Below are 20976 nucleotides of genomic sequence, written 5' to 3'. Positions count from 1 at the left end.
TTGAATGCAAGGCTTCTGTTGACTGCTCACTAAAAATGCCCAATGCAACCTTTAGAGCAATAAATTAAGGAACATGTTAAAACACTGCATGGGCTTTTAGGGTGACTGAAATTGGGAGTTGAAGATATGAGTTCTTAAAGTGTTTGATATGTTGAACATATGCAGTATTTAATGTCCTTTCAAAACAGCAGCTAACAACATTCTTAAAATGTTGGAATGTTTTCACAAAACCAAGCATATGGTCTTTTCTCTTTTAACAATTCTTTGCAAAACATCCATATTCTTTAAAGGCTTATGACAATCATTCCCAACAAACTTTCCACCATGATAAGGTTGTAATTTCAATTTGACAAGTAATGGCCAATCTTTGCCTTTAGGCCATATCTTTAGCATTGATTTGCGAAGATGATTTACAATTCCAAGGAGAAGAAGAAGTTCCATTGGGGGAATAAACTCAATAACTTGTTTGACATCTTTTTGGTCAAACAATGGGTCATGAACAACATTATGAAAATCCTTTGTGCACATTTTTTCATTCTCTCTCTCAATGAATGCTTTGTATTGCATCCTAATGGATCTGAAGTTTCTTGGAGTTCTCTGTTCTTTGAGGTCACTAGATTTAACATCACACCAACAGCAAGGGTGTTTGCTTGAATGAGACTGAACGCCACAGATGATATTGGCTAACTTCATGTCACATGCAATAAATAAAGACACATCAATTTTCCCAAATAGACAATTTTTTTTTGACATTTTCTTAAGTTTCTGAAACATTTTCAGCAGCAGCAACAAGTAGCTGACGCTTGGCACTTGTTTCTTTCCCATGTTCTACAGCCAGTAAGCTTTTGTCATTTGAGGCTGAACTTGTTTTGACATTTTGACATCCACCATGGAGGTAACACTCAAGCTGAACTTGAAGAAAGATCCTCCACCATCAATACCTAGTTTGATGAGAGGCGGTGAAGTGATTGCTCTAACTCTTAGAATTGAGTTATAAAAATTCCCTAAACTCTTGCAGTGAACAACCTTTGCCAAATAATCAGTTTTTGTTGGCCTTGTAAGTAAGATTTTGGAAACTTTGAATAAACTTTCAACCTTTCGACCAACTATTGTAAAATTTTCCCTAAATTTTGTTTCAACAATTTTTGAATTTGTAGTCTTGTTTAATGTTACAGTCAGTTCTTGCAACTTTTTATTTGAAAGACCAGTATTATTTTGAACTTGAACCATGTCCAAAGTAGTTAGAGAAACTCTTGATATGCACTGAGCTCTGGAGGGACCTGGAGTAATAGTTAAAGCTTTACCACTTTCTCTGCTCAACCTAATTGTGCCCTGTGGAGAGGATACCATTTGAGTTATTACAGAGGACGCAATTTTCTTAGCAGTTCTAGAATCAGTTGCTATCATCTTCTTTAAGTTTTCAAACTTGGTAGCTTGTGAACAATGGTATGTTATTCCTCTTTTGACTACACTGAGACAGTTTGATCATAATTTATCAAAGCTACTTAATGATTCTTTCAAATCTTGATTGGTTGAAAAAGTGAGCTTTGTAGAATGTCCTTTAAGTTGGCCAACCTGGCAAATTAAACATTTACAAGAATCAAAATCCTCTGGTCTGTGGTCTATAATCGCTTTGTCAAAGTCATGTAGCTTGGGAAGAGGTAAGTTTCTATCCCCTTTGCCATGCTTTTGTACCATTGCTCTGCAGGAATTGCAAATGCCTAATGGAACTCTATCATCCTCAAAATCAATGGAGTTTCCAGAAAAAATACCTAGTATTCTTTCCTTAATGAAATCAGAAATATGCCTGTCACATTTTGAAAAACAAAAGAAGCATACAGATTGCCAACAACCTTGATGATTTTGATGTTGTGGCTTTTCCCTGAAAATAAGAAACATTTGTTTTGGCATTTTTAAATAGTAGAAAAACTTGGTCAAAGCAATAAAAGATTTAAGGAGATACTTCAATACAAGAAAAAAAGCACAACAAAGTTATACATATTTGATTTATATAAAAAAACTTGATTTTAACATTAATTTTGAAATTATTTTATAAATTACCAATTAATTTTGGATTTACAATTCTAAAGTAATTTTTAAAATATGAAAAAAGGTTTTTATTATATCCATTATTTGGTCAATCATTTTAAACAAAAACAATGGGGCTCCAAGTGCAATCAGTAGTGCAAAGTGCTACAAAACTTTAAATGTGTTTTTCTCCTTTGGCTATAGAGATTATATTTTAATTTTTACATCTGGTGATACCTGAGACCTTGCAGATTAATGCCCCATTGGTAGTTTTTTTTGTCCTCAAAATTAAGGTTAGGACCATTTTTGGATAGGTGTGCTAATATATTTAAATATAATAAAACACATTACAGCTTATCTCATCAAGAGACAAAGACCTAACTATAAATAATTATTTATAACTAAAACCTTAACTAACCTAACCTAAAACCATAACTAACTTAACATAGTTAAAACCTAAACATAATTAGGTATAATTAAAACCATAATTATTCAAAAATAATTAAAACATAAGCATAATTAAAACCTAAGAATAATTAATTTAATATAATTAAAACCTAAGCATAATTATATAACAGACTAAGCATACCAGCTGCATAGAGTTCATTTAATATTTTTAAATGTTGGTCATTGACTTCTTGAACTACTTCTAAAATTGTTGAAAGACATTTCACTGACCAAATAAGCACCTGATCTGAAAAGAATAACCTCAAATCCAGTAAAATGGTTTTTGCAATTTGCAATAAAATTGGATGAAATAAGAGCTGATACAGATCATCCCCGTCTTTTTCCAATGCAAGTATTGCACATGAAGATACCTCCTATATAATCAACAAAAAAATACTTTTTTTAAAAAAACTTTCTTTTTTTTAGTTAAAAATTCTTCTTAGCTTTTTAAAAGATTCTTATGAAGCTTTCAGAAAGTTTTGTTAAAGTGTTTTATACCACTGAACATAATTTTGTTCAGCTAAAAAATTGATTTTATGTTTTGACAAAAAAGCCGAAAAACAATTTTTTTTGACTTGAAAAGCTATTAAAGCTAAACAATTTTTTTCGTTTTTTTTTTACTTTATTATTATTTTATAATTATGTTATACCTAGTAAGTAACTGGGGCCCCGGCTAAAAATGAAACTTTTTACAAAATTGCAAAATTCTAAGATTTAGCAGGGGTTAATAGCCGGATCTAGGAAAAAATCTACAAAACTTTATATATTATAAATTTATGCATACATTTTTTATTTATTAAGTACTGGCATTTATATATGTGTGTGTGTGTGTTTGTATATATATATATATATATATATATATATATATATATATATATATATATATATATATATATATATATATATATATATATATATATATATATAAGCACTTGTTAAATAGTTTTGAGAGTATAGACGACAGCTCCGGAGAACACTTCAGCAAGACAATAACAGGTATGTTGTCCGGGCCACAAACTGTAGAAGAGTCTTGGCAGGAAATCACTATAGATACAGAAGCTGGAGTGATACGAATGTAGAGCAATGGATCAACCTATTTGTTGGCAATACCAGGTAGAACGCAACTAGTAGAATCACAGATGATATTGGTGAAAAGTTTTTAGCAAACAATTCAGCTTTGTCTTTAGGTGAGGTGACAAAGTCTGAACCATACAAGAGAGGTGGAATTATAGATTTGCCCTTATTATTGATACTATTAAAGATTCTCCAGAAGTCACGAGCGCCTAATTTTTGAGATGAGCATTTGTCGACAGGAAGACAAAAGATTTCTAACCAAGGGCAATCACAAAGAAAATCACGTAAAGAATCCCAGTCAGCTTTACTGTAGTTGTAAGAGGTACGATAATAGGGGGATTCAGGTGATGAAGAAGAATGAGATATTAGTTTTAGAGAGATCAAACTGTGATCAGAAGCACCTAAGGGTAAATGTGGAGAAACTGAGCACTGACTAGGATCAGAAACAAGACATAAGTCAAGTAGAGAAGGTAAATGATTCGGTTTGTCAGGAAAGCGAGTTAGAAAGTTGACTACTTGAGTTAGGGATTGTGAAAGGCAAAAGTTGTGGGCTTTAAAGCCTGCAGAGTCACTGACACTAGAGCCAAGCCATTCAGAGTGGTGAGCATCAGATGCTTCAATTTAAAAATATTTTTAAATTGAAGGATCTGATGGATTTTTGTAGGTAAAAAATTTAAAAAGTTATCCGTTATTTTTCTAAATATGCACTAACCAAACTTTCCTCCTTTCATAACATAACTCTTTCATAACTTTTCAATATGATGCTCCACTATATGAACTTTCAGAGAAATGTTTGAACCAAGATTTCTGAAACTTTGTGAAAACCTTTAAATATAATCAGAGTAGCTTAGATTTAATGTTTTCCCAAAACACCCATGAACAACATCGTTAAAGTCTCTCAAAGCTCTCATTTATTTTCCACCAATAATATTGCTCATCTAGATAGATTTGAAAGTAATCAAGTTTTTTAGAAACTCGTTGGATCCATTTCCTTCTAACCTGTGGTTATCTTGATAAGGTACTCTGACAAGATTAATTGTAGATAGATAACTATTTACAGAATGAAATCCTTGATTAGTGTTCTCAAACAAGTTTTTTTCAATTAGATTGAGAAATTTAGTCTACTATGCCTAGCAAAATATGTAAGCCTGGTATATTGACAATTTCCAAGATCTTCTTTCTTACATTTACATTCAATAAAGGATGATTAACTACGTTACTAAATTTTTTAGCTTTTGCAATGTTTTCTCCAGCAGCTGACTGCTTTCCAATAATCAGGAGAAGAACCTTTAGACTTCTCAAATGAAGTAACCCAGAGAATTAAGTTTTAATTTATCCAACAACATTTTTATGTTTGCATAATTTTCATCAATAGAGGGTAATACTACCAAAACTAAAGTTTTGTGAACACTAGTATACTTGAAATATTTACATCCATACTCATCAGAATATTTCACTCTTTTCTTTTCACTTGAATATGCTTCTAGCTCTGACTTTAATGTAATTGATAAAGTAACCTTTAGATAGCCTTCCCCTTCATCTACCCCAATCTTAACATCAACATTCTCTGGTTCAGGAAATCTGTTGTAAAACTGTTGCAACAAACTCATCAACATTATTGCATATTACACCAGAAATAGTTCTGTCAATACACTAAATAATAACAAAACAACTTTAAGTCCAAGGATGATGATTTATTTTAAATTATCAACTTTCAAATTAATCACAATATAAAACTATTATGGTTTTTTTTTTTTTTTTTTTTTTTTGTTATTCACCTCCTCAAGGCCGATAAAGCCACTACAGATGAGGAGGCTACTTAATAGTGGTTATAACCCTCTCTCAACTCTATAACTCCGAAACACGAACCTTGACAAACAAGGCCGCTGCGCTGAGAAACAAGTTATGCGCTGTACTACCAGGGACGTGGTGGGGATTGAACTCCAAACCTCCCGCTTATGAAGCGAGCGCTTTACCACTACACCACTATCGCATGTAGCATAAAATAATATTTCACTATAATATATTACTTTAATAGAGCTTTTTAGTGAAGCTAAAATCTCTAGTAAAAAAGTGATACAGCTAAATATATATATATATATATATATATATATATATATATATATATATATATATATATATATATATATATATATATATTTAGCTGTATCACTTTTTTATTATCTGCGGTGCCCTGTTTAGACTGAATCAGTATAAGCTTAGCATCAAACAAAGACAATAGATTTTTGTTTTCTTCTGTTAACTTTTTAGAAAAACAAGACTCAACAGATTTTTTTCCTCCATTCACTTGTATAAATCGGGCAATTTCTAACATCTTATAGTCACTAGTAAATTCGATACAAATGTTAAAAAAAATTATTGTTTTTTTTAAAATAATTTATATTTTTTGAATTTTGTAGTAGACAATCTATACCTTGGAGGAAGTTTGCTCTGTAGTTGTTTCAGTTTTGAGTGTGAAAAGGAAGGTGTTTTTGGTTCAACAAGCTTCTTAGGGCCAAAAGTGTTCCATGTTACTATTGCATCATGAGTTACTAAATTGTTAATTGTGGTTGATAAAACTTTTCCGTTCATTACAGGTGAGGTAAATTGTACAATATGCATCAAATTTCTTTGTTTACTTTGTGCACAGATGTTTAATACCTTTTCCTATTTGGTGAAAACATCTTCTACAAAAAACAAGATTTTCATTGGTTGTGGAAAGATTCAAATTACTGTGATTATGATCTCTATATATTATTGCCGAACTTAATCCTGTTAGTGTTAGTAGTGCCCATTTGAGCGTGTTTGACATGGAACCCTTGGTAGCCATTGCAACCGAGGTAGTGGCGAGAAAGAGTGGCAGTACATTTTGATGTAAGAAAACGTGAATGAAAGTGTATGAAAATATCTAACGTACATAAACTTTAAATAAAGTAGTTTAAAAACATACTGTAACATTTATCGAGTTTTACAGTTTGACTTTCATTTGAAAATTGCATTGCATCAAGCTCTCTCTAATTTTGATCTATAGCATTTATTTCCATTTAAAAAAATTATTACAGGGTTAGTTTTTTCAACCAGAGTAGTTGTCCCAAAAAAATCTCTTAACATTTTTATAATTTTTCCTTAGTTATTACTTAGTTTATTGCATTTGGTTTGAATGCATCTTAAATCATTACTTTTTTCATATAGCATATGCAAAAGCAATTTAAAAACTCTTTATGATCTTTAGCTAAGTATGGCGTTTCTTTTCTATTCTTGAGAAATAGTTCCTATATTTTTTAATTGGCTCTTAAATTTCAGTTAATATAAGTTTTTTACTTAGATAATTAAATAAAGTTGCTGTTATTGCTAAAATGTGTTTATAAGTATTGTTAAAGTCTTGTAAGCAACAACAACTACAAGCCAATAGGAAACTAATAAATATTATTACAGCCAATTGTCCTGCTGCAATTACAGAAAGTAAACAACTATAATGGCTGAAGGAAAAATTATTTTAATACGAAAACATCGTTATTTATAAAACTTCTTACTAAGTTTTCTGAAAAAGCTGCCAACAAATGATTTAAATTTGATAGTTTCAGGATGTACAAATGTATTACTTTCAACAAAAAAAAAAAATTTAATAGGACTTGATTTAAGGTCTTAGGTCACTTCAGGGTACCCATCGGTATCTAGAGTTTTTTAAATTGGAACCACTTATTTAGCACTTATTAAAAATTTAGAGAAAATTGAAGAGAAATTTAAAGAACACTTTTGTAAGACTATGATGGAAATGTTAATTGAACCAAACAACAAACAACCAGAACCACAAGTCGTAGTTTAATTGAGAATTGACTTTGGCATCAGAAGCCAGAGTGATTTGGATGTCTAACAATGGTTAAACCTGTTTAACTGGATTGGCAGAAAGAGTATAGCCATTAGATTCGACTCTACCTTATTTTAATTTTAATTTACTTCCCAAGGCCACGAAGGCCATGACAGCCGAGGAGGCTACTTTAGTTGTGGTTACAACCCTCTCTCAACTCTTTAACTCAAAAACAGGAACCTTGACCAACAAGGCCGCTACGCAAAGAAACAAGTTGAGCGCGGTACTACAATAGACATGGTGGGGATCGAACTCTGAACTTCTTGCTTATTAGGCGAGTGCTCTGCCACTACCGCATAATATAATAGCATGATACAATAGGAGTAAAAAGCAAACTATATGAATGTAATCACACCATGCAACCTAATTATTTTTTTCAAACTACACAACCTTATTCTTAACACCATATAACCTTTTCCTTACTAACAACAACATCTATTTAAAGATCTTTTTAAATATACCTTAACAATTTCCTCCTTTGTCTCCAAACCCACACTAATCCGATGTTTGTACAATCAAAACCTCCCTTAGTAGTACTTGATACTACCCAATATCAAGCATCACCTCACTACATAAGCTAACACTTTGCCTAAATACAATCCCCGCGAACTCTTAACATATGAAAAAATAAAACACAAAATATAAAAAATGATTACTATATCCAAAAAAAACTTTTAATATTTTTATTTTAAGTAAATATTTTTTTAAATTTATTTACTTGCATACATCAAAATATATTTTAAAAACAATCAAAACTTTTGCTTCCATAAACATGCCATATAGAGGAAAAAAACATAGAAATTTAACTGGTTATTGTAAACAAAAAAGGATCTTCTATACAAAATATTATGAAATTTAAATCCTTTCCTTGTCCCAACAATCAGAGTAATCGTTAAGATCTTTTAAAATTATACTTTTGAACTTACTTTCTATGTTTTTTTAACGCAGCTAAATATAAAGAAAAAATAAATTTGATGAATAAAGATCATTAATCATCTAAAGTTATTTAAAATTTAGCAATTTAATTATATATATAATATTTCATATTTTAATAATTAATTTTAAAACTGCCTTAACTACACCAAGTAACCCATGAAATTGACAATAATGTCTGAATATTTTTTGGACGTCATCACTTGAACAATAACATCTGAAATTTTAAAATGAAAGTCTGATTGCTTCTGAAAGAGGAATTATACACGAGCAAATCAAACAAAACAAAAAAATACTTGCAATAATCAGTAGGTAATAATATCAATTAAAAAATAATTTTTTTAAATAAAAATGTCACTGTTTACTCGGTGTGGTTAAGGCAATTTTAAAATTTAAATTATTATTAATCAGTCGTATTTAATATATATATAATTTTTTCCAATTTTATTTTCAGTTTATTTTAATCTAACCAACAAGAACAAAAGTTAAAATTAAAAATTAAAATTGTATTATAAAATAAAATACAAAACTACAAAGTGCTTGTTTACAATACAAAATATTTTATGGAGTTTGTAGTCAAACAATGGTTTGGACTGCAAGAAAAAAAACTTATCTAAACAAAACTGGTAAATTGTAAGAACTTGAAAACTAAATTTCAAACCTGAGAAAGAATGACTTCATTAAAATCCTCATTATTAAATGTATATTCTTTAGGACCAGTCCAATTGGCTTGTAAGAAATGCTTCAATGATGCAACACCAACCTCAACAATGGTTTCTTTGCTGTTGCAGAAATAAATATGTAAAATATTTAAAAAAAAAAATATTGAATTACTTTTGATAAGTAATTTATAGTTTTACTAAAATAAAATCAAAAAACATAGCTACAAAAGAGAACTTAATATATATATATTTTTTGTATTTTATTACCAATTTAGAAGAATAAGTATATATAATAAAAATATTACAACAATAATAATTTACTACTTAAATATAGCAAATAATAAATAAAATTCAAATTGAATATAATTCAAAATTTAAATTGAAAATAATGAGCTATGATAAAAAAAATGTAAAAAAATTTACCAAGTTTCTGGATCTTCAAGAGATTTTTTAATCCACTCATTTAAAAGAGTGTTAAAATCTGAAAAGATATTTATAATAATAAATTTTTTTTTGTTTAACAATATTGAAGATAATTATAATTTTCTTCTTTAACTTTAGTTAAAATATATTTTTTATGTTATTTTAAAATTTATAACAAATATGTTTGCAAAAATGATATAAAGAAAATAGTTTTAAAAATAATTTGAAATCAGTTTAAAATTGTATATAAAAAAAAATTGCAATTTTATATGGGCTACACTTTGATTTGACATTTGTAGTCAGGAAAAATTTGACGTTTTTAGTCACTTTTAGACAATTTTAGTCACTTTTAGACGATTTGACGTTTGTAGTCAGGAAAGATAGTTCAAAAATTGCAAGCTTAAATGTGTTTTAGGGACAGCTCGATTAACTTTTTAATGGGTCCCTAATATTTTGAAAAAGAAAATAATCATTTTGTACTATTTATTTATTATTTCAGATTTAATTGCATATAAACTATAGTTTTTTAACAAAAAATAAAAAAAGCGCATTTTACAAGTTTTAAATAATAAAAAAAAAATTTAATATATTTTTAACAAAACAATTATTATTTTATGAAGTTTATATATTGTTTCACTTCTTTTGAGTACCAGGTTGACCCAATATATAGTATATAAAATATTAGATATGATATATATATATACAACTACAAATGAGTGTTTAGATAAGCGCTCTGACCTCAAAATGATTTCAGTACATACTTATCTTATAGCCCGCTGTCACAAAGAAGTGCAAACTTATAACAATAAGCAAAACTAGTAAGTATACGCTTATCTAAACACCCATTTATATACCATAGAATGTAAATATTATGCTGTTTTATTCATTTAATTAATTTAAAAAAAAAAGGTTTAAAGACTTTTTTTTTTAGTATTAGTTGTATTAGGTTAAAAAAAAAAAAGATTTTTTTTTAACTAATTACCTGCCTAAACCAAAACCCCGAGTCAATGTAGCAACACTCCTCACATGTTCCACCTATTTGTTAGTTGATGTAGCAGCCTTCCTTGCATGTCAGGTCAATAAGATAATTTGTAAATATAATTTATGTTCATAAATAAATGTTAAAAGAGCTTTACATGTTATTGAATTAATAAAAAACATAAAATTTTAAAAACATTTGTAAAAAGAATTCTCTTAAAAAAAAACTTCTCCTTTTTTATATTACTATTTTTTTATTTTTTTTTCACAAGAATTTTTTTTTTTTTACAAGAATATTTATTTACAAGAAACTTCTTCCTTTTTTAAAATTAAAAAAAATAATAAATTCTATTTAATAATAATATTTAATAATAAATTCTAGTTTTCACATATTTTAATCTATGATGGAGAGACCTATATTTTTTAAATTAATTAGCAGTTAGAAAATAATAAGTGACAATTTACAATTTACTATTTTACATTCCTTTGAAACTAAATTTTATATTTTTTGATTTAATAAGTATTTTACATTCCTTCAAAACTTATTTTAAATTTTTAATTTTTAAAATCATATTTAAATAAAGTCTTTTACTAAAAAAAAAATTTTTTTGCAACAAAGGCAATTAACTGCAACTGTGAACTTTTTTTAACAAAAAAATTCATAGTTGCAGTTAACTGCCTTTTTTTTTACTTAATACTTTCTGAATAAATGTCATATAAACAATATTGAAAGATAATTTTAATATTCCAAAAAAAAAAAGTTTTTGCTTGATAAAAAAACTGCTGACTGCATTCGCAAACCGCCATTTCATATGTGGAATGCAAGCTGCATAACACTTTTTAACAAGGTCTGTATGTTCTACCTTTTTTTCAGTCAATGCAGAATCACTCCTCACTACCTATTTATAAGTCAATGAATGTAAACAGTAACAAAATAAAAATAAAAACAGAATGTATTAATCTTTATTTAAAAAATAGAAAACATTCTAGTCTATTAAGTTACTCTTTTGTGGTTTTTTAAAAATGATACAATTTTATTAGTTTACTCAATTATATTTATTTTGTTTTTACATAAAGTGTACTTGATTTTGTAATTTTTTAAATAAAGAGTCATTTAATTTGTTTTATATCACAAATGATAAACCTAAGGCCTTTACTATTGGAAAAAATATATATATTTAGGAATTACCATTTTTAACTTACATTACACAGGCAATAATTTTTTTTTTGGCAAAAAGAGGGCAAATAATTACCAAAAATAAATAATTATGCAGAAAACAATTGTTTAGACTTTTAGGTCAGATTTCTATGAATGGGTAATGTGATTAGTATTAAAAGTTTTCACAAAATGTTGTTAATTCTATAATACTTACAATAATAATAAAAAATTGCATCAAAGATGGCCGACTAACAGAGGAAAATAAACTCGCTATCTTGATACTATACATTTAATTTTTTGATAAATGTATAGTATCAATGTTATACCTCTTACATTACCAATATAATTAAATATTTATGATTTCATCAATATTTATAAAAGTTATCAAATTGATAACAATTTTTTTCCACAAGAGCAAGAGCAACTTTAAAAAATTCTTTTAGCATGACAACTTTATGTTTAGCATGACAACTTTATGTTTAGCATGACAACTTTATGTTTAGCATGACAACTTTATGTTTAGCATGATAACTTTATGTTTAGCATGACAACTTTATGTTTAGCATGACAACTTTATGTTTAGCATGACAACTTTATGTTTAGCATGACAACTTTATGTTTAGCATGACAACTTTATGTTTAGCATGACAACTTTATGTTTAGCATGACAACTTTATGTTTAGCATGACAACTTTATGTTTAGCATGACAACTTTAGTTTATTTTAGCTTTATTTTTTCTTCAGGTCGATAAAATGAATTAAAAAGCAATTGCTTTTTTCACATAATTATGTGATGTAACTGTCCTTCGGTTACTAACTGATTGTTAGTTTTAAAAAAGTGAAAGCCATTATGAAACTTAATTTTAAAAACTTGTTATGTAATTTTATAACAATGGAATGTATAAAAAATTTGTTCTTTTGAAAGATAGAATGACTTTAAAATATCTATTCAACAAGTTAACTTTTGTTTGTTGGCAATTAAGTTTAAACCGCTTTTGATAATAAATGAACAAAAATAAAAATTTCAGTCTAAATATCATGCAAATTTAATTTTTGAATGAATGAACTTTTGATCTTTAGCTTGCTATTTTAGTTTACATTAGGAAAACAAAAAAACGAAACGTAAATTTTTTCAGAAAGTTTTGTTTCTTTTTCATACACTTTTTGACTTTAAAATTAATAAAAATAATGATTACAATAACTTAATAAAAGTTTTATATAAATCTAGTTATTTTTAAACTTTAATGTCTTTAATGTTTGAAAAAATCCATAGTAAATGTTACGTATTTATTAAACGTAATTTTTTTAAATTATACTTAAATGAATAAAAAATTATAATATATTTTTTTAAATATATGTTTTTTAATCAAGAAAGTATTTTACCGTAACATATAAAGTTTACTGTAATTATCTCTTTTTTAATTATCTTTAATTTAGAAGGCGCCTTAAAATCACTCTAAAAATTATTAACCTTTAGTAAAAATTAAATGAACAGATTTGTTAACATTTAAATCAAAATTTTAAAATTGAAATAATAGTAAATACGTTTATTAAATGCTAATGTTTTTTATTCAAATATTTATTTGAATACAAGATGTAAAACTATTTTGTTAATTTTACAAATATTACGTGATTTAATATATGTAAATATTATTTAAAAATTGTTTAAAGTATTTAAATATTTAATTACTAATTATTTAAAAAATTAATAACTACTAAAATTAAATATACTAAAATATAGTTAATAAAAGTTTAAACAATTTTCAATAATTATTTAAAAATAGTATGGTAAATACAACAAAAGTGTATATTAAATTCTTAAGTAAAATAGTTTTCTTATCGTAACTCAAGTAACATAGTTACGTCCACCGGTAAATTTATGTATTTAAAGAAATGCTTTATAATCAACTCCTTATCTTTGGATAAAACTTATCAAGATAAACAATCAAAAATGATTATAATGATGATTCAAAAAATGATTAAAAATCATCAACGAAATACCGGTTTTAACTAGAGGAGGAGGAGGAGGGCATGTCCATAACATCACCCCCTCATGTCAACCCCACTCTCCAACATTGCCTGAAAAAAAGCGATACCCCAAATAAAGTCTGGGTTCGTCACAGATTTCTTATGTGTACCACAGTATTTTTCAAGTTGTTTTAATGATTAACTTTAACTAAGGATTCCAAAGCAAATCGCATGTTTTTGTGGCGATACCGAACGCTTACTGGTTGTAGTTCAAAAAACCTACTCAATTCAATTAATATGTCCAAATGATCATGTTTAAAAAGCAGGTGCACTTCTTTCAGGGAAGATGATAAACTTGGAGCCTAATCTTATTTCTATTTTCAGTTACTGAATTGAAGTCCTTAACACCTGGAGACTAATAACATTAGTCAACTAATGACATCTTAGTAGTAGAACTTTTTGACAATTGTTTCTCAACCCTCAGAATTAGGGTCGACATTCAGCTATGTCAAACTAGAAGTGTTTAAGGTCTGCAAAAAATCGCTGACCTTGTATCTATGTTTTATGGTCAAACCCTTGTTTTACTTTTTTTTTGCCGACCTGATGCGGACCTCACACAGATTAGAAAAAATAAGATCGGCAATAATTTGCTGACATTATTTTTAGTAATTCTGAGGGGTGATTTCTACTTCAGTCAAAAGCTGAATTAATCAAGCCTTTTAATGGAAGAGTAGTTTCTTTGTTGAATGACTCATTCAGCAACGTGACTAGGACTTCGTGACAAGACATTTTGTGGGGTCTTTAAACAATGTTTTATGAACATATATTTGATATATCAATAAGTTTTGATAAATTAAAGTTTTATTTAATTTATCAAAACTTATCGATATATATATATATATATATATATATATATATATATATATATATATATATACATATATATATATATATATATATATATATATATATATATATATATATATATATATATATATATATATATATGTACATATATATTTATATATATATATATGTACATATATATGTACATTTTTTTTTTTTTTTTTTTTTGTTATTCACCTCCTCAAGGCCATGAAGGCCACTACAGATGAGGAGGCTACTCAATAGTGGTTATAACCCTCTCTCAACTCTATAACTCCGAAACACGAACCTCGACGAACAAGGCCGCTGCACGGAGAAACAAGTTGGGCGCGGTACTACTAGGGGCGTGGTGGGGATCGAACTCAGAACTTCTCGCTTCTGAAGCGAGCGCTTTACCACTACACCACTATGGCATTATATTTATATATATATATATATATATATATATATATATATATATATATATATATATATATATATAATATATATATATATATATATACAGGCCTTGCTTTAAATAAAAAATGCTTAGTGCATTAGTTTAACGTGATATTTGACGTCATAAAATTCTCTTTATTTTTTTTAAATAAAATTCTCTTTATTTTTACTGTAATAATATTAATTACAGCAAAACAAGTTAAATGTTATTTAACGACTTTTTTGTAATTACTTATAAGGTAATGTTTAATTTTTTTAATTTTTTTTTTTTAATAATAAATAATTAAATTTAATATTGCATTTTTTTAAATGTTTGGTATTAACAAATTTCTTTCTTTTCTCGACATTTGCATAAATGAATTAAATTATGTTAAATTTTTGAACTTTTAAAATATTTATTTCTGAAATTTCTAATGAAATTGCGGCTTAGCAACTACAAATGATTTTTTATTCAAAAAAAAATTAGAGAGTAACATAAAAAAATTACATTAATTTATTTACTTTAATTATTAAAAGTTTAGTTTATTATTTTATTATTAAAATTATATCGCTGTATATATTCTTTATTAAAAAATAATCGCTATTTAACTTGCGCTATAAAAAAAAAAGTTTAACTTATGTTTTCTGCAAGTTATTGATGCAGTTGTTTATTTAAAATTCAATTTTGAGTGAAAAAAAAAATGTTTAGGAAGAAAAACTGAAAAAACAATTGGTATAAAAATGAGCTAATTTTTTTCTAAGAACAAATAAAATTTTAATATTGAATAACATTTAGTAATATTTTTAATTAAACTTGACAGTTAAGTTGAACCCAAGTGTCAACTTTAATTTTAAAAGACTTAAACATATTTTTTAAATCAAAATTAAGTAATATATTTTTAAAATCTAAATTATTTCTAATATAATCTAAATTATATAATTTCTATTTTATATTATTATTATATTTTATATATAAATTATATAATTTCTATTTCTAAATTAAATAATTTCTAATATAATCTAAATTATATAAAATTTAATATATTTTTAAAATCCAAATTAAATTTTTTTTTTTTCAGAATAAAATTATATATTTTTATTAAATTAGTTTTAAATTAAGTCATATAGTTTTTATCAGAATTAAATCATGTTTTTAATGATCATTGCTTCAACCTTAAAAAATAAATCATTACAATAAAATAAAAACAAAATAAAAAATAAACTTTTGATTTTGTTTGAGTTTTTTTCATTAGTAAGTAGCGCTCATATCAAACATAATTGTTGTTCAAACTTTTGTGACAAATATTTTTACATATATATCATTTAAAAGATAATGTGACTTTTTTTTAAATTAAACTATCTTATAGCCTGACTTGCAAAGGAGTGCTGCTACATTGACTGACAAATAGCCTGACTTGCAACGGAGTGCTACTACATCAACTATCTTATAGCCTGACTCGCAAGGGAGTGCTGATACATCAACTGAGGGTTTGGTTGGGGCAGGCAGTATATCAAGTAATAAAAAAAAATTTCGGTCTTGCATTTTAATTTTATTTTTGTGTCAACAAAATATGGAAAAACTTTCTGACAACAAGTTAGGAGTAATATATATATACATATATATATATATATATATATATATATATATATATATATATATATATATATATATATATATATATATATATATATATATATATATATACAACCCGTAGATGTTGTCCGAAAGTTTTTTCCATATTTTGTTGACAAAAAGTAAAAATTAAAATGCAAGACCGGAATTTTTTTTTTTTAATAATGATAGACTGCCTGCCCCAACCAAACCCTCAGTTGATGTAGCAGCACTCCCTTGCGGGTCAGGCTATTTGTCAGTCGATGTAGCAGCGCTCCCTTGCGAGTCAGGCTATTTGTCAGTCGATGTAGCAGCACTCCCTTGCGAGTCAGGCTATAAGATAGTCGATGTAGCAACACTCCGCGCATGATTTACAGTAAAAAAAATAAAAATAAAAACATTTTATTAAAAAAAATAAAAATAAAAACATTTTATTAAAAAAAATAAAAATAAAAACATTTTATTAAAAAAAATAAAAATAAAAACATTTTATTAAAAAAAATAAAAATAAAAACATTGTTTATATTGTTAAAAACATTCACAATGTTTTTAAAACATTCTGGTCAATTAAATTTGCGTTTTTGTGGTTTTTTTAAAAAACGATTTATTTGTAATTAAATTAATGGTTTTTACTTTTGTCCAACATGCAAATGTTGGACGAAAGTCAAAAGTAATTAAAAGTGATGTATGTGTTGGCGTAAGAATCACTTTTTTCCTTCCGCTCTTCCCAAAGCCAACAAACTATAGATCTATATATATATATATATATATATATATATATATATATATATATATATATATATATATATATATATATATATATATATATATATATATATATAATATATATATATAATATATATATATATATATATATATATATATATATATATATATATATATATATATATATATATATATATATATATATATATATATATATATATATAATATATATATATATATATATATATATATATATATATATATATATATATATATATATATATATATATAATATATATATATATATATATATATATATATATATATATATATATATATATATATATATATATATATATATATATATATATATATATATATATATATATATATATATATATATATATATATATATATATATATATATATATATATATATATATATATATATATATATATATATATATATATATATATATATATATATATATATATATATATATATATATATATATATATATATATATATATATATATATATATATATATATATATATATATATATATATATATATATATATATATATATATATATATATATATATATATATATATATATATATATATATATATATATATATATATATATATATATATATATATATATATATATATATATATATATATATATATATATATATATATATATATATATATATATATATATATATATATATATATATATATATATATATATATATATATATATATATATATATATATATATATATATATATATATATATATATATATATATATATATATATATATATATATATATATATATATAATATATATATATATATATATATATATATATATATATATATATATATATATATATATATATATATATATATATATATATATATATATATATATATATATATATAGCCCTAGAAATTCAGGAAAAGAGTGAAAAAAATGAATTTTTTAATGAATTTTTTTACCGATATTTTGCTGCAATAAACCTATTTTCTATCATTCCTGCAAAATCCTTTTTTTCACTCTTTTTCGTGATGGATGCATATCCAAATTTCGAAGGCTGTATGTATATGCTTATATACATACACATATGTACTTTATTGCTAAAATAAACAAGCATATTTTTTTTTTTTTAAATAACCTGAATCTGATGATGCAATGTTTACAATATATTTCAACATGGATCTGCCAAATGTACTATTAAAGCCAATTTTAAGGTCGTTATCTATGAAACAAAAATTTTATTTTTTAAAATATAATAAATTAAATGTTGAAAAATGAAAAATTTTTCAACAATTTACCTTCAAAATATAATTTAAAATACAGCAATTTGTTTCTCTGAACAGCAGCTTTGACAAACAAGGCCGCTGTTAAGAAAAACAAACTGAGGGGCATAATACTAGGATCATAATCGGAATCCAACAATGACTAAAACCCAATAACAACCTAAAATTACTCCCCTGCCTTAAGACTTCAGGTGAAGCAAGGGCTGAAATCATGTATACTAGATGGTGGACAGATGTTAACTGAATCCAGCTACTGTCTAGTAGAAAACCTCCTCCAAGTCAAAAACTTAAAGGGTATATATAGGGCCAATAAAAGGCTGGTGATGCAAATCTGTGTTGCATTGATTCCTGCTAAGATGATGATTGATCTACTTGATTCTACAAACCATCATTTTTTTGTACAATTTTAGTAGCATGGATATGCAACTCCTCATTAGGAGTTGCCATAGTTTCTATGCAACTCCTAATGAGGTTAAATCATTCAAAATTACTATTTATTCAATTTAATAGTTTTGAATCCAGCTGGTAATAAGTTTTTTTAAACTATCAGGTAGTTCTTAGAACGTGGTGAACATGTAATGAATGCTCACTGAGTTTCTCAAAGAGTTACCACATTTTAAAATTACTTTTCATTCGCCAAACATCATCTCTAGCAAAATTTAACAGTCCTACTTGCTCTAAATCTAAAATCTCTGAGAGATTAATTTAAATTTATTTGTTTTATCACGGGAACTCAGCACTGAAAAACCAAACCCAATGACTAAATACCTTAATAGATGCATGCCCATTCTGGACATATACTTATGCACTAAATCATTTATATATCATGTAATCAGTTTAGAATCCTTTCGCTTTTTTTTATAATAGTCATATTATCAAACATCTTGTCACTAATACCAACAACCTTGCTGCCATTTAAGCCTAAAATCTTGCTATATTCAATCTTACCCAAATTCTTACCCAAAATCTTACCCAAATCTTACCCAACTTTACACAGAGAGACCTGTACTCCTTTATTTGTATATTGTTATTGAAAATAGCTTGTGCTCAGTTTCTTCTCAATCTCCTATATGTGTTTCAGACCATGTTATGATCTCTCTAAAACTTTTATCTCATACTTTTTCTAAATCAGATTACTTTTTATCTTATTGATATTTAAACTTGTACTTTAAATTTAATCATTATATTGGCATTTTTTTTTTTTTTCTTTTGATTTTCCTGTCTTATATAAGTTACAAATAAGGAGATTGCTTTTTTGACTTTCATCTTTTGTCTCTGCTGAAAATCCTCATAATCTGGATTCAGCCAGGATTATATCTGGATTAAAGTCAGTCTGACCATGGTTTTCTTTTTGCACAGCTGCAATAAACTTTTCACCAAGCAACTTCTTGAAAAAAAGTTTCATACGATTGCAAATAAATAATGAAAAATAGTATTGTCTGACTTTTCATTATTTTCAGATTAGTAAACCTTTAATTTTTTCTCAGAAGTTAGTTTCTAGTGACTTTTGAAAAAAACTTTCAACAGTGTCTTTAAAAATGCTTTTAACATTCTATCTCTAACATTTACCTAAAAAAATGTAAACTAAATTAGAAATAGCTATAGTCACTGTCCAATCACTAGTATTGGATCTTTTACACCATACTACAAATACTTGCACGAGCCAGTCCTGACTTATCATTCAGTCAAGTCAGATTCTTTTACTATAAATAAGACTTTGATTCAACAAGTATTTCCTCAAACAACAATGATATAAAATTCTCTCATTGTATATAGCTGCAGTATTTTTATAAGTAATTTTTTAATTTTTTTTTTTTTTTTTTTTTGCTCTTTAATGCTCTACTGTCTAGTAACTAAATGGCAGTTAAAAATAAAATTTATTAAATTTGAGGGGGTTATTTAGAGCATATAAACATATCACAACATTTGCTATAATTTACTTTAACAGTATAAAAAAATATTCAAAATTTACCAGATTTTTTTTCTTCAATTCCAGTCATTTTATTTATTATATTAGTGCACTATAAAACAGAAATGAAAAATTATAGATTTACTTGATGATAAATAAACCTAATAATATATCTAACTTATATTTTCATTCAAATGTTTTGTTAATTTTCTTAGAATATTTTATTAAGGCATAGCTGCTATGTGTAAGGCAAAGACCAAAGCCCATGTTGTAAAGCAAATGTAAAATAAAATTATCCTGTATTTTTATGCGAATCCTTATAACTTATTCTACTAACTTGTCAAGTTAAAAGTCATTATGTGAAAATATATTTACCATAATTATAATTTAATCAAGGTGTAAATAATAATACTATCAAGAATGAAAATGCTTTAGTTACTACAAAATTATTTTCTGAAACTTCTAAGATCTTGAATCTAAAGTGAAAAACAAAATAAAAAACAATTTATTTTTTTTACAGTAACTAATTTTAAAGCCTAGAAACTAGTTTTAAAAA

At 25.8% G+C, this 20976-nt stretch overlaps 1 protein-coding gene across 1 annotated transcript in view; it reads right to left on the bottom strand.

Annotated features, from left to right (window-relative positions):
* Window positions 1–20553, bottom strand: part of LOC100209167 (tetratricopeptide repeat protein 27) — a 64461-nt gene extending 43908 nt beyond the window's left edge. Inside the window, exons 1-5 of the mRNA XM_065804511.1 lie at window positions 20484–20553; window positions 18367–18450; window positions 9436–9493; window positions 9012–9132; window positions 2618–2849 (exon numbers count right to left, since the gene is read on the bottom strand). Coding sequence (XP_065660583.1) covers window positions 2618–2849; window positions 9012–9132; window positions 9436–9493; window positions 18367–18450; window positions 20484–20511 — 523 coding nt within the window. The 5' untranslated portion in view covers window positions 20512–20553. The remainder of the gene's footprint in view (window positions 1–2617; window positions 2850–9011; window positions 9133–9435; window positions 9494–18366; window positions 18451–20483) is intronic.
* Between the last annotated feature and the right edge of the window lie 423 nt (window positions 20554–20976).

The sequence above is a fragment of the Hydra vulgaris genome, chromosome 09, assembly GCF_038396675.1.
Source record: "Hydra vulgaris chromosome 09, alternate assembly HydraT2T_AEP".
Lineage (NCBI taxonomy): Eukaryota > Metazoa > Cnidaria > Hydrozoa > Anthoathecata > Hydridae > Hydra > Hydra vulgaris.
The sequence above is the reverse complement of the archived record's forward strand: the minus strand, read 5'-3'. Positions and strand labels throughout refer to the sequence as shown.